This window comes from Epinephelus moara, chromosome 24 (assembly GCF_006386435.1).
Source record: "Epinephelus moara isolate mb chromosome 24, YSFRI_EMoa_1.0, whole genome shotgun sequence".
Lineage (NCBI taxonomy): Eukaryota > Metazoa > Chordata > Actinopteri > Perciformes > Serranidae > Epinephelus > Epinephelus moara.
The window spans coordinates 52,726,074-52,738,276 of NC_065529.1; the positions used below are offsets into that span (position 1 = coordinate 52,726,074).

Sequence of the window (12,203 nt, forward strand, 5' to 3'; positions counted from 1 at the left end):
TGAAGGACACAGAACATTATGGTGCTAATAATCCCCAACATCATCTGCTATGTTTGCATCCTCCTCTTCCTCACTGTCCTTCCTCTGCCTCTCTGTTCTATGTTGAACCTCCGACATGTGTTGGTGTAACTTCTCTGGCACCGGTTTTGTCCCAAGGAACCTTTCTGCTGCCCCTACCACTTCTCTGATGAGGTCTGACCTATTTGCCGTTTTGGACGCAAAAATGCGCTTAGCAGCTACCAGTACATCAACCTTAAATGAGAGAAATGACTCCTTGCTCATAATCAGCATACCTGGAGGAGGCATGTTTGGCACATCTTTTTTGTTCCCCAGCTTTACTCTGCCCCCCCTCTCTTCCCCGCATTCTCTCGTCACTTTCTGAACTGCCTGAGCGTATGATATTTTATCTCGCTCCCTCACAACCTGCACCTGCGTGGCCTTAATAGTGTGCTCACATCCACGATACGCTGCCACATGATCCCCTCCACAGTTTGGGCATCTTGGGGCGTCTGCCTTGCATTCTTTTATTCCATGAACACCCCCGCACTTTGCACACCTTTTCTTACCCCAACAAGAATCCGCTATATGCCCATATCTTTGACAATTATAGCAGCGCAGAGGAGGTCTAACATACTCCTTCACTTGATATGCCATGCTCCCCAGAAAAACTCTGCCTGGCAGCTCAGTGTTTTTAAAAGTCAGCATGACCGGCGGATCCCCCTTGGCTCCCTCCCTACTCTTGAATCTCCGTACAGCTGTTACCTGGCCCCCTCTTATATTGTCCAATATTTCCTTTTCTGACAGCCCGTCAAACATTCCATAGACCACTCCCTTAATTTCCTGACTGTCTTTAGGAGTTATGTTTATCATCTCTACTTTGGCCACCACTTTCCCCACTTTTTTAGCGTCCTCATACTGTTTCCTATCCACACAACTAACTTTCAACACTCCATTAAACAGTACTTTAGCCTCAAAATCCTTGCCAATCTGATTCTGTAAGGACAAATCGATCTGTAAGGGGTTGATTGCCCTGAATCCTGCACTTCCCGGTTTAGCTCCCTTTATCCTGAACAGCACTACAAGCTCTTCAGGGCTTCTAGTTCTCCTGTGTTTCTCTGGTGTTTCATTTCCCTCCTTCAATATCTCTCCATGCCCTCTCCCCCCCCTACCCACCGACTGCCACCCTCCACCCTCTTTCCCCCCTCCCGCTTCAGAAGCCATTGGCCCCTGATACCCTTCCCTACCACTGTCCTGTCTCCTTATAGTTCTATTTTACCAAAATATAAAACAAATCAAATAACCAAACACAAAAAAAGAAAAAGAAAAGAATTATGCTCAGTAAAGAAAAGCAAAACAACAGGCCACCAAGATAGTGAGAACCACCAATCTTCGTCTTCTTCTTCTTCGTCTTCTTCTTCTTCTTCTTCTTTTGATTTTATTGCCGGTTGGCAAACAGCTTTCGGGTGCATTACCACCACCCACTGATCTGGAGTGTCGACTAGGTATCTGAATTATCTTTCATGTATGTCAAACAAAACAAACAAAATTCACTTAACATCAAATAACCCGGCCTTATATTCTCTTTATTAATCTAGTTGATTTTAAAACTTTCATTAGCTGTTTCCAGCAGTCGTCACCTGAAGATTTTCGTAATATGTTAATGATATTGACTTCCCCTAGCTTTCTTATTTCCTCCTTTAACACAGCTCTCTCTGTTACATGTCTTTGGCAGTATAATAGAATATGGTCCACTGTTTCCTCCTCTCCACAATGTTCACACTTTCCTGTATCATGTTTTTTGATTAAAAATAAAGAACTGTTTAACCCGGTATGCCCATTCCTTAATCTGGTCATAACTCTCTCCTCGGTCCTGTTGCTGCACTCCCAACTACTGCTTTATGTTTGAAAAGGTACCGTCCTTTACTCTCCTTGTTCCACTCATTTTGCCACCTCTTTCTGATCTGTCTCTGTATCACCCCCTTGACTTCTGATTGCTAATATTTACATGGAGTTTATGCTCACTCCTCAAAGCTCCTCTGGCTGCTCCATCTGCCCTCTCATTCCCTTCAATCTCGATGTGTGCAGGAACCCACACAAAACTGACAGACAAGTGCATATGCTTGATTCTAAATAATGACATCATTATTTCAAATAATAAGTCTTCTCTGCATGTGGTGTTGAAATAAAATAAACTTTTTAATGCTGCTGCTGAATCTGAAAGTATCAATGCTCTTTCTGGCCTGCTGTCTTCTACTCACTGCAATGCAGTTATTATAGCCATCATTTCACTTGTAAAGACAGATAATTCATCGGAGAGTTCCCGCGTACCACATTCACTTCAGGGATGGCTGCTGCTGCTGCTGCTGTTCTGCCTGTCTCTGGATCTTTTGAACCATCTGTATATATACAGTATGTAAATGACCATAGTATTTCTTTCTAATGTATGAATTTACACTATTAGTATTTTTCTCTTGTTCTTCTTTTTCCCAATCCAGGAGGCTCAGATCTACCTCTGCCTGTGGCAGTAGCCAAGGTGGAACAGCTGGCAACACAACAGTTGGCGAAAAACTCAAATCCAGTATTCCCATCTCCCTTGCTCTCCTCTCAACAATCCATCCAAAGCTTTTCGTTTGCTTTTTCCCATGTTCCCAGCATGGCTCAGTTGTATTTATTGTCGGATGATCATTGTGACCTTGCAAATTTGCCCAGTATGTCATCATGATTTGCTGTCTTCTTAATTCCAGTGGCATCTCCATCATTCCCACCTGCAGATGTAGTTTTGAAAGCCCCACAACATACCCTCAGTGCTTGAGCCTGAATGCGACACACCCATAGTCCAGCACTGATCTTATTAAACTTGTATATATAGCTTTCAAAGAAGACCTGTCAGCTCCCCACTCTGTACCCATTAAACACCTCATGACATTTATAACCTTTTTACATTTATCACCAATTTGATCAATATGTACTTCCCAGGTGAGCCTTGAATCAAACCACACTCCTAGTAATTTGAATGAGTCCACCCTTTTCAGCTCCTTGCCATACAAATATAGTTTGACTTCTGGTTCAATTTTCTTCCTTGCAAAGAAAAGAGTATTTGTTTTCTCAACGGAAAAGTTAAATCCCCATTCCAATGACCACTGCTCCACTCTTTTAATTGATTCCTGCAACTGTTTGACTACATATTTCACATTTCTTCCTCTTTTCCATAATGCTCCATCATCAGCGAACAGAGATCTCCCTGTACTTTGGCCAATATCTTCATATACATCATCAATCATTATTGAAAATAACAACGGACTTATGACACTTCCTTGTGGTGTTCCATTATCCACACCATACCTTGCTGAAAATGTTTTCCCCACCCTCACCTCTATAGAACGTTCATACAAAAATTCCTTCACCCATCTGAACATTTTACCTGTTATACCTAAACTTTTGATTTTAATCAATAAACCTTCTTTCCACAATAAATCATACGCTTTTTCAACATCAAAAAATACTGCTATCACCACCTCCTTATTGACTTGTGCCTTCCTCACCTCTGTTTCTAGACATAGTATTGGATCCATTGTTCCCCTTCCTTTCCTAAACCCACTTTGATGTTGTGATCTAAGATTTCTTATTTCCAAATAATATGTTAGCTTTTCAGTGATCATACGCTCCATGACTTTACACATATGAGACGTCAGTGCGATTGGTCTATAGTTACTTGGATTAGTAGGATCTTTTCCAGGTTTCCTGATTGGTACTATAACTGTATGTTTCCAACTTTGAGGTAATTTCCCTTCCTGCCAAATCTTGTTGTATAAATGTAATATGACCTCTAATGATTTGTCAGACAGATGGCTCAACATGGTATAGCATATCTGATCTTTTCCCAGAGCAGTTAGTCCTGATTTACCTAAAGCCCTTTTCATTTCTTCCAATGTAAAGGGAGCCTTAATTGCATCATCCTTCTCTTCCTCCCTTTCCAGCAACTCTTTATTTCCTTCACTTGTTTCCTGTCTTCCTTTTCTCCCCTCTTCAGACATATTTCCAGAGCTATGGACCTCAACCAAAGCCTTAGCTAACATATCTGCTTTTGCTTGGCCTTCAATAGCCAGGACCCCACCATTTTCCAAAATGGGATACAATACTGACAAACTATCCACTTTCTCTCCTCCCCTTCTTGTTTGCAGACGTTTTATGCCAATAACTTTACCACCTCTTATGTTTGCCCTCAAATCCTCCAACTTTTCTTCCACAGGGATACCATAGATAACCCCTCTCACAAAGCGACCATCGCCTGTCTTCTTGGCTATTTCCACCACTTTATTGCACACTTTAGTCAACTTCATTACTTTCTTTCTCTGCCCCTCGTCTTCACACTTCATGAACAGTCCGCCATCACTCAACTCTTTTGCTGCCACAATTTCGCCAATCTTCTCCTTCAACCAGCGAGTTCATTCCACCGGACTAACTTTCCTTATATCCTGCCCTTCCTTGAACCTCAAAATCACTTTAAACTCATTTTTCTCCTCAATCCTCCTCTTCGCCACCCTCCCTTCCTCTCTCTCATCATAACTACTACTACTTCCACTACGCTCCTTTGTCTTATTCCGTACTACATTCCAGTCACTTGCATCCATATCCTCACTCCCACTCTCCCAATCACTATTCCCCACCATCCTAGCCCATTCACAGATCAGTTTACGCACAACCACCAAACCTCTCCTTCCAAACAATTCGTCCACTCGCTCCCGTCTCCCGTGCCTCATCATTTCTTCTTCTTCTTCTTCTTCTTCTTCTTCTAGTTTTATGGCGGTTGGCAAACAACGTATGGAAGCATTACCGCCACCTACCGAAATGGAGTGTGGGTCTGGATAAATTAATATTCACAAAAACAAAACAAAAAACTCCAAAACAACACCACTTCCTCCCGGTTTTTCTTCTTCTTCTAATAGAATTCCAGCAGGCCGTATGCAAAGAAACGTAATGCTGCCCTCCACAGGCCAAACCTAACCGTTATTCTCACATAGAGAGAGAATAACATTCTGTCCAGATGAATGTAGGAACTTTAAAGGAATACTCTGACGATTTGGGAGTTATGCCCTTTCTCTATCATTTTAATATTGAGACAACATGATGGATATCTTTTTTGTGTCTGTACGTCCAGTGGCTGGGTCTCCGCTGTTAGCACTGCGGCTTAGCTTAGCGAATACTATTGAAGTCTATAGGGGGTCAGTAGCCTACTTGTAAAAGTGAACAAATAAACGTTACAGAAACCCTGAAGCTGGCATTTCTGCACGTACATTTAAAATAAACATGTTTAAACATTAATCCGAAAAACGAGTCCTTTTTAGTCGTTTTAGAAGAAGTTTGATACACGGAACCATAGTGTGTTTACGTCCTGCGCTGTGATCTGCAGAGGGATACACCGGTGAGCAGGCACAGGCACAGATGTAGCCTGTAAACAAAACTCAGCTGTTTATTTAGCCTAGCGATATCTCCGGACTATAGTAGCTGCAATGGACGACTTTGAACGCGATTTTGAAGAGTTGCTTGTAGCGGACACAGATCCAGAGCCATACCTGTTTGAGCCGGAGTATACAGATGAGGAACTCCAGGTGTTGGATGCTGAGCGGGCGAGAAGAGAGGCTGAATCCTCCGAGGCAGCGGAACAGCAAGGGGCCGAGGGGAGACGGAGGTCAGGGGAGGATTGGTGGTGTAGCTGCAGGGCTTGCCAACCTATGCCTACGGAGGTGGAATCATTTTGCTGCACAGAATGGGACTCGGTGCTACCATCGTTGGGGAGGCTAGAGATATATCATCATCATCATCAGGAGGAAAACCGCCGCAGAGAGTGCATCACAAGGAGTGAAAACTTTGCAGTTTTCACAAAAAAGATATCCATCATGTTGTCTCAATATTAAAATGATAGAGAAAGGGCATAACTCCCAAATCATCGAAGTTTTCCTTTAAAACTGCTTTTCTATATTCGATGTTCTGTTCAGCTCCAAAAATGGATTTCAGAGAAAACACAGCAGGACCCAAATCTGAAAGCTCTTTGTTCAACTGTGTCTTTCACTCTTATATTTGTTGCATAGAAACACAACATGACGCACTGTTTCCAAACTGCCACACTCACACTGAACTGACGGAAGGCCTTCACAGTAAGATGCATCAGCGCCACCTGCTGGTCACAGTCAGGACTGTGTGAACACTGAATCTGACTCCCGGACCGCAAATCTGTTTCCGCCATTAATCTACAGCCTGTTACTGACACAGTCTGTATAAATCTGTATCTCTCTAATAAAAAGTCTGTGTCAAGATTATGATAATGTGTGTGTGTGTGTGTGTGTGTGTGTGTGTGTGTGTGTGTGTGTGTGTGTACGTACATGCAAACATAAATTAATAAACAATTCAAAGAACACGTGAACAGAGATTTGAAAATTGTTTCCGTTACAAAAACTCATAAAGTTTCATTTGGAATGGTTTGTATTGACTCTGACGTCAACATTAAATGTCGTTCCTGCTGCCCAATCACAACGCCGTCTCCTCCGTCCGCGCCTCTCTCATTGGTTAACAGGAGGTGGTTTGTATTTGAAGGTCGGGTGCTGATTGGCTATCAGTGTTAGGAAGAGCCGGTTTAAACCGGGGGGCGGGAGTGAATTCAGTTTGAACGGCAGCTAACGGAGAGCTAACACACCGACACACGGAGAGTCCCGCAGGTAAACGCTTCACCTGTTTCACTCACCTCGACGTGTTTGTTGTTTGTTTACTTGTTGATGTTTATCTGGGCTCTAAATAACAAACATGCTAACGGCGGAGCTAATCTCCGTTAGCCGGCTCAGCTAATGCTAACTATCGTTATGACTGTGTGTGTGTGTGTGTGTGTGTGTGTGTACAGGCTAACTATCGTTAGCATGAAGCTAAAAGACCACCGGAGCAAAACAAGCTTCTGTTAACAGCGGACTGTCCCGTTAACAGCGGACTGTGTGTCTCAGTTTAACCAGTGAATATTCTTCAGTGTTACATTTAGTAACGTTACTGTTAGCTAACATGGAGCTGCTGTTGGCCAGCGACAACACCGAGTTTATCTGCTGTCTGTCTGTGACTGTCTGTCTGACCGTCTGTCTGTGACTGTCTGTGTCTGACCGTCTGTCTGTGTCTGTCTGTCTCCAGCAGTATCATGGCCTCCTCCCAGAACATGGACCCTTCAGCAGCAGCAGCTTCATCCACAGCCGCTCTGAAGGGAAGCGAGAGCAGCAGCAGCGCGGCCAGAAGCTCCGTCTCTAAACGGTGAGACTCAACACTGGTTAACTTTAGACTGGTTAACACTGGTTAACTTTATACTGGTTAACACTGGTTAACTTTAGACTGGTTAACACTGGTTAACTTTAGACTGGTTAACTTTAGACTGGTTAACACTGGTTAACTTTAGACTGGTTAACTTTAGACCGGTTAACACTGGTTAACTTTAGACTGGTTAACACTGGTTAACTTTAGACTGGTTAACACTGGTTAACTTTAGACTGTTTAACTTTAGACTGGTTAACACTGGTTAACTTTAGACTAGTTAACTTTAGACTGGTTAACACTGGTTAACTATAGACTGGTTAACACTGGTTAACTATAGACTGGTTAACTTTAGACAGGTTAACTTTAGACTAGTTAACACTGGTTAACTTTAGACTGGTTAACACTGGTTACAGGCCTTGACGCTAACTTTTTTCCCAAGGAGCACATGTGCTCCTAAGTTGAAAAAGTAAGGAGCGCACAAAGAACTTTAGGGGCACAATGTAAATTGATCAAATAATGTGTTTTCCGTAATAAACGTGATGCAAATAGACATTTACAAGCAAAATTATTTAATGAATTTGTATACAAAATGTACAGAAAGGTAAAATCATCAAGTTTTGAAAAAGTATTGCAATTTCATTTTGTCTTTAATGTTATTATCTTATATATATATATGTTATCTTTGCAATATGATTATCTTATATAATGTTATTACTATTCTAAAATATTCTCCAGGTCCTCTGAAACTCTGCAGGACTTATTTCCACCCTGCCCAGCAGCGGTACCGTGGCAAACGGTCCCTAACTGCGGGGAGAACGGAGCAGGCCTCCCTGGAGGTCCGCCGCTTTTCCCGGTCCGTCTCCTCCACACTTTGACTTATTTCCACGCTGCCAACAGTGGGACTTAACGGCCGGGCTCCACCGGCTGCAAACGTAAGCGTCACGTCAGCGTAGCGTCGCGACGTATTCATTTGGGCTCCACTGACTGCATACGCAAGCGACACGTAGAGAAGCCAGCCGGGTTGTTTACCGTTTGCGGAGCCGAGAGGCTGCATGTAGGCTGCATGGAATGTTAAAGCATTTTCCACCTAAGTTATTACATATATTTGAGTTATCTACAAGTTTACTGTACTGTTTGTCATCTACTCGCTTTCAAATGTCCGCCACGGACATTTACACAATGTCACGGATAAACATGGGTAAATGCATGAAAAAAAATCATCACATATCACCTCTGATAATGGTTTATTCATTTAAAAACACATTGTGCTCGTTTAGCACACTATTTCGTGTAGTTTTTATCTGCTGGAGGGTCGCGTAGGGGAGCGTAGCGACAAAAATAGAACAGCCATGTAAAATAGAGAGTTGTTGTGCGACAGAGGGGGTTGTCGCGCTGCTCCCATTGCCGGTGGAGCCGCTGTAATTGATTAACGGGGGGTGGGCGAGCTGCTACGGGACTCGCGCTGTAGACGTGTCGTGCCGCTGATGTGCCCGGTGGAGCCCGGCCGTTATATTCATTGTGCCGACAGTGGCTTGGAAAACCGCCCATAACGCCAGGGCCTGCCCTGCCTGCGAAGCGCAGCACACCGAAATTCTCCCGCGAGCCAGAGCACTTCCGTTCACATCAGACGCGCATTTCTCCACACTGGTCGACAAGCGGTTCTGTTCTCAGCTGTTGTCTCCGTCACATTTGGGGCTGTTTTTCCATCATGGGTAACTACTCAGCTTGACACATTTGCTTGAGGCTCGCGCAGAAAATAGACCAGACGCCGAAATGATCGCTGCAGGGCCGGCGGCGGAGCTGCGCGGCGCGGCCAGTGTGGATGACACAATCGGTTAACATGGGCGCCGAAAGGAAACTGGCTTCACTTCTCGGCGCTTCGAGGCTATTCGCGGCGCTTCCGCGGGCGGTGTGGCTCTTAACCGTGTCACACAGGGAAGAGGGAAGGCTGCTGGAGTTCCCCTAACATTTGCGGTTAGATTATCATATTTTTTTATTGACAAAAATATAGGCTGCTTCGGCTGATTTTTTTTTTTATGCACACATGTGCCCCTAAATATTTTTTATAGTTCGCACACACGTATTTTTAGTCGCAAATGCGAGTGAAACGCTTGCACTGTCGAGCCCTGGGTTAACTTTAGATTGGTTAACACTGAAGACTTCCGGTTGAGCGGCCATGGAGGCAACATGCTAATCCCGCAGCTCCTTCAAGCTAATTTCTAAAGCCCCAGTTACTTGGTCAGATAACACTGTAAATTGGAATAATTAGTTGTAGGGGCATATAACATGCCTAGGATACAGCAGAAAAAGCCGGGACAAGGTAGAGACTCGAGACAATACCCCGTGACCGACAAGTCTCTCGAAGAAGAAACTAGCGCTAGCATTAGCACTAGCCAGCTTGCTACAGAGGGACTAAGCGAGGAAGAAAACATGGCAAACTTGGACGTGATTCTCCAAGAATTGAGAGAGTTTCGCAAAGAGAACGGAGACATGTTGAAGGACATCAAGGAAGAGATTAACAAGACTAACAACAGGATTGACGAGGCAGAAGTGCGAATCGCCAAGGCGGAAGAGCGAGTACAAGGAGTAGAGGGAGCGATACTGGAGATGCTTAAACGACAGACTCACCTGGAGGCAAGGTTAACCGATCAGGAGGGCCGAGCCAGAAGGGACAATATTAGGATCCACGGTGTCTGCGAAGGAGCTGAAGATAATACAGCCTCTGTGATTTCCTTTGTCGAAACGCTACTGAAAGAAAACCTGGACCTTCCGCCCTCCACAGACCTGCGCATCGAAAGGGCACACCAGGCTCTGGGTCCCCGACCTCCACATGACGCACCGCCGAGATCGATTGTGGTCAAGTTTGCTAGCCACCGCTCCAAAGAGGACATCGTGAAGACAGCCTGGCAGAAACGTGGGTTTGTTTACAAAGAGAAAAGAGTGAATATAGATCACGACTATGCTCCGGAGGTGTTGAAAAAACGCAAGGATTACGCAGAGGCAAAACGGGTGCTGAAGGAGAAAAAAATAAAATTCCAGACGCCATTCCCAGCCAGACTGAGAGTAGGCTATTTTTTCAAGACGAAACTAAACTCTACAACTCGGCCGAGGAGGCAACCGTGGATATGGCAGCAAAGGGACTACCTGTGAAAGTGTTCAAGCCGCCGGAGAGCTGGGAGGAGAAAATCAAGCGCCTAACGTGGCACACGTCTCTCCGGGGAAAAGACGCTGAGACAGCCGCAGCGCACATGGGTTATAAGGAGAAGCTGGACGCTTTCAGGAGAAAGTAACTGACTTTGTCTCTGCAGCAGGAGCAGAAGAAAGTGACTTTGCCATCTAGAGTAAATTCTTGTGGATGAAAGAGACTGGGTCCGAGCAGGTTAACGATTTTGACTGTCAAAAACATTATTTTGTTGATTGTTTTTTTCCAAACGTATCTGAGAAAGTCGGGTTATAATTTGCTTACGTTTCCTCTGAATATTGGACTCTGTCTCCTAGGTATGCATACTGATTTAAATAATCTATTATGGGGGCAATAGTTATTATGCAGTACCGCTCATTTTCTCTTTTTGAGGGCCCTCTACCCCTTATGGGAGAGGAAGGAAATCCCTCAGAGCCGTCGGGACATCACGGCCACAACAGGGTCATAAAAAAGACCCCATCTCAGGGAGTCATTTCAGTGTTGTATATGTCTTTATTTTCAACAGTATGTTCGAAGCTCCAAAGTTTCAGTTCATGTTGGAGCTATGTGTTTTGTTTGTGTAGCATTTGGGGTAAGGTTACTTCAGAGACAGGCTGACAATACCAAAAAAGTACAATGAATACAGACCTAATTAAAGTAGTGTCATATAACGTAAATGGCATTCTCAATCCTATCAAGAGGAGTAAAATTTTGAATAAACTGAAAAGGGACAAGGTGGGAATCATGTTCCTACAGGAGACACATCTCTCTGAACCAGACCGCGCAAAACTGAAGAGAAGGGGATTTAATAAGGTCTTTTCAGCCTCTTACAAATTCGGCGCAAGACGGGGGGTTTCAGTACTGATATCAGAAAGATTTATTTTGGGGGGTTTCAGTACTGATATCAGAAAGATTTATTTTTTTAAGTAAAGTTTGAAATTAAAGATAGGGAGGGAAGATACATTATGGTGGGTGGATTAATGGAAGGAACAGAAGTTACTTTTCTGAACGTCTATGCGCCTCCTGGGGCAAATTGGTCCTTCTATAAACAAATTTTTGACTTAATGCCATCTAAAGCCCAGGGCCTCGTGATATGTGGAGGAGACTTGAACGTTAGATTAAACCCCAGTTTAGACTCTTCACGTTGGAGCTCCTCCCAAAACAGTTCACTTAGTAAAAAAATCAACAGCATAATGCTTGAATCAGGTATAACTGATGTTTGGAGGGAATTCCACCCCAAAACTAAAGACTACACCTTTTATTCAAATCCCCACTCTGCCTACTCCCGACTTGATTATTTTTTTGATGTTTTACAAGGATGTGCATTTGGTTAAAACTTGTAGTATAGGAGTAATGGATGTATCAGATCATTGCCCAGTTCAGATGGAAGTACTACTCAACTGTAAAAAAAAGGATTACATCTTGGAGATTAAATAACTCTATTCTAAATGGGAAGATGAAGGAGGAGTTGAGGGCTGAAATAGAAAAATATGTGGAAGAAAATGACAACGGAGAGGTCTCTCCCTCCATCCTACGGGATGCTTGCAAAGCAGTGTTACGGGGAAAAATAATTGCTAAGACAACTGCATTAAAAAAAGCAAACAACAGGAACTTACTGATTTGGAAGCAAAATTAAAAGATTTACAAAGGAAACATAAAACAACATTGGATGCAAACCTGGAAAAGGAGATGCATCAGATAAAAACTAAAATAAATAACAACCAATCAAGAGACATAC

General features: G+C 43.6%; 1 protein-coding gene across 2 annotated transcripts in view; it reads left to right on the forward strand.

Annotated features, from left to right (window-relative positions):
* The first annotated feature begins 6,599 nt into the window (after positions 1 to 6,599).
* Positions 6,600 to 12,203, forward strand: part of ube2c (ubiquitin-conjugating enzyme E2C) — a 17,753-nt gene continuing 12,149 nt past the window's right edge. The window contains exons 1-2 of one of the 2 annotated variants that reach the window (XM_050038877.1): positions 6,600 to 6,713; positions 7,168 to 7,284. In XM_050038877.1, the coding sequence (XP_049894834.1) occupies positions 7,175 to 7,284 (110 nt within the window). In that variant the 5' untranslated portion in view covers positions 6,600 to 6,713; positions 7,168 to 7,174. The remainder of the gene's footprint in view (positions 6,714 to 7,167; positions 7,285 to 12,203) is intronic. The other variant, XM_050038878.1, reaches the window with a different exon arrangement.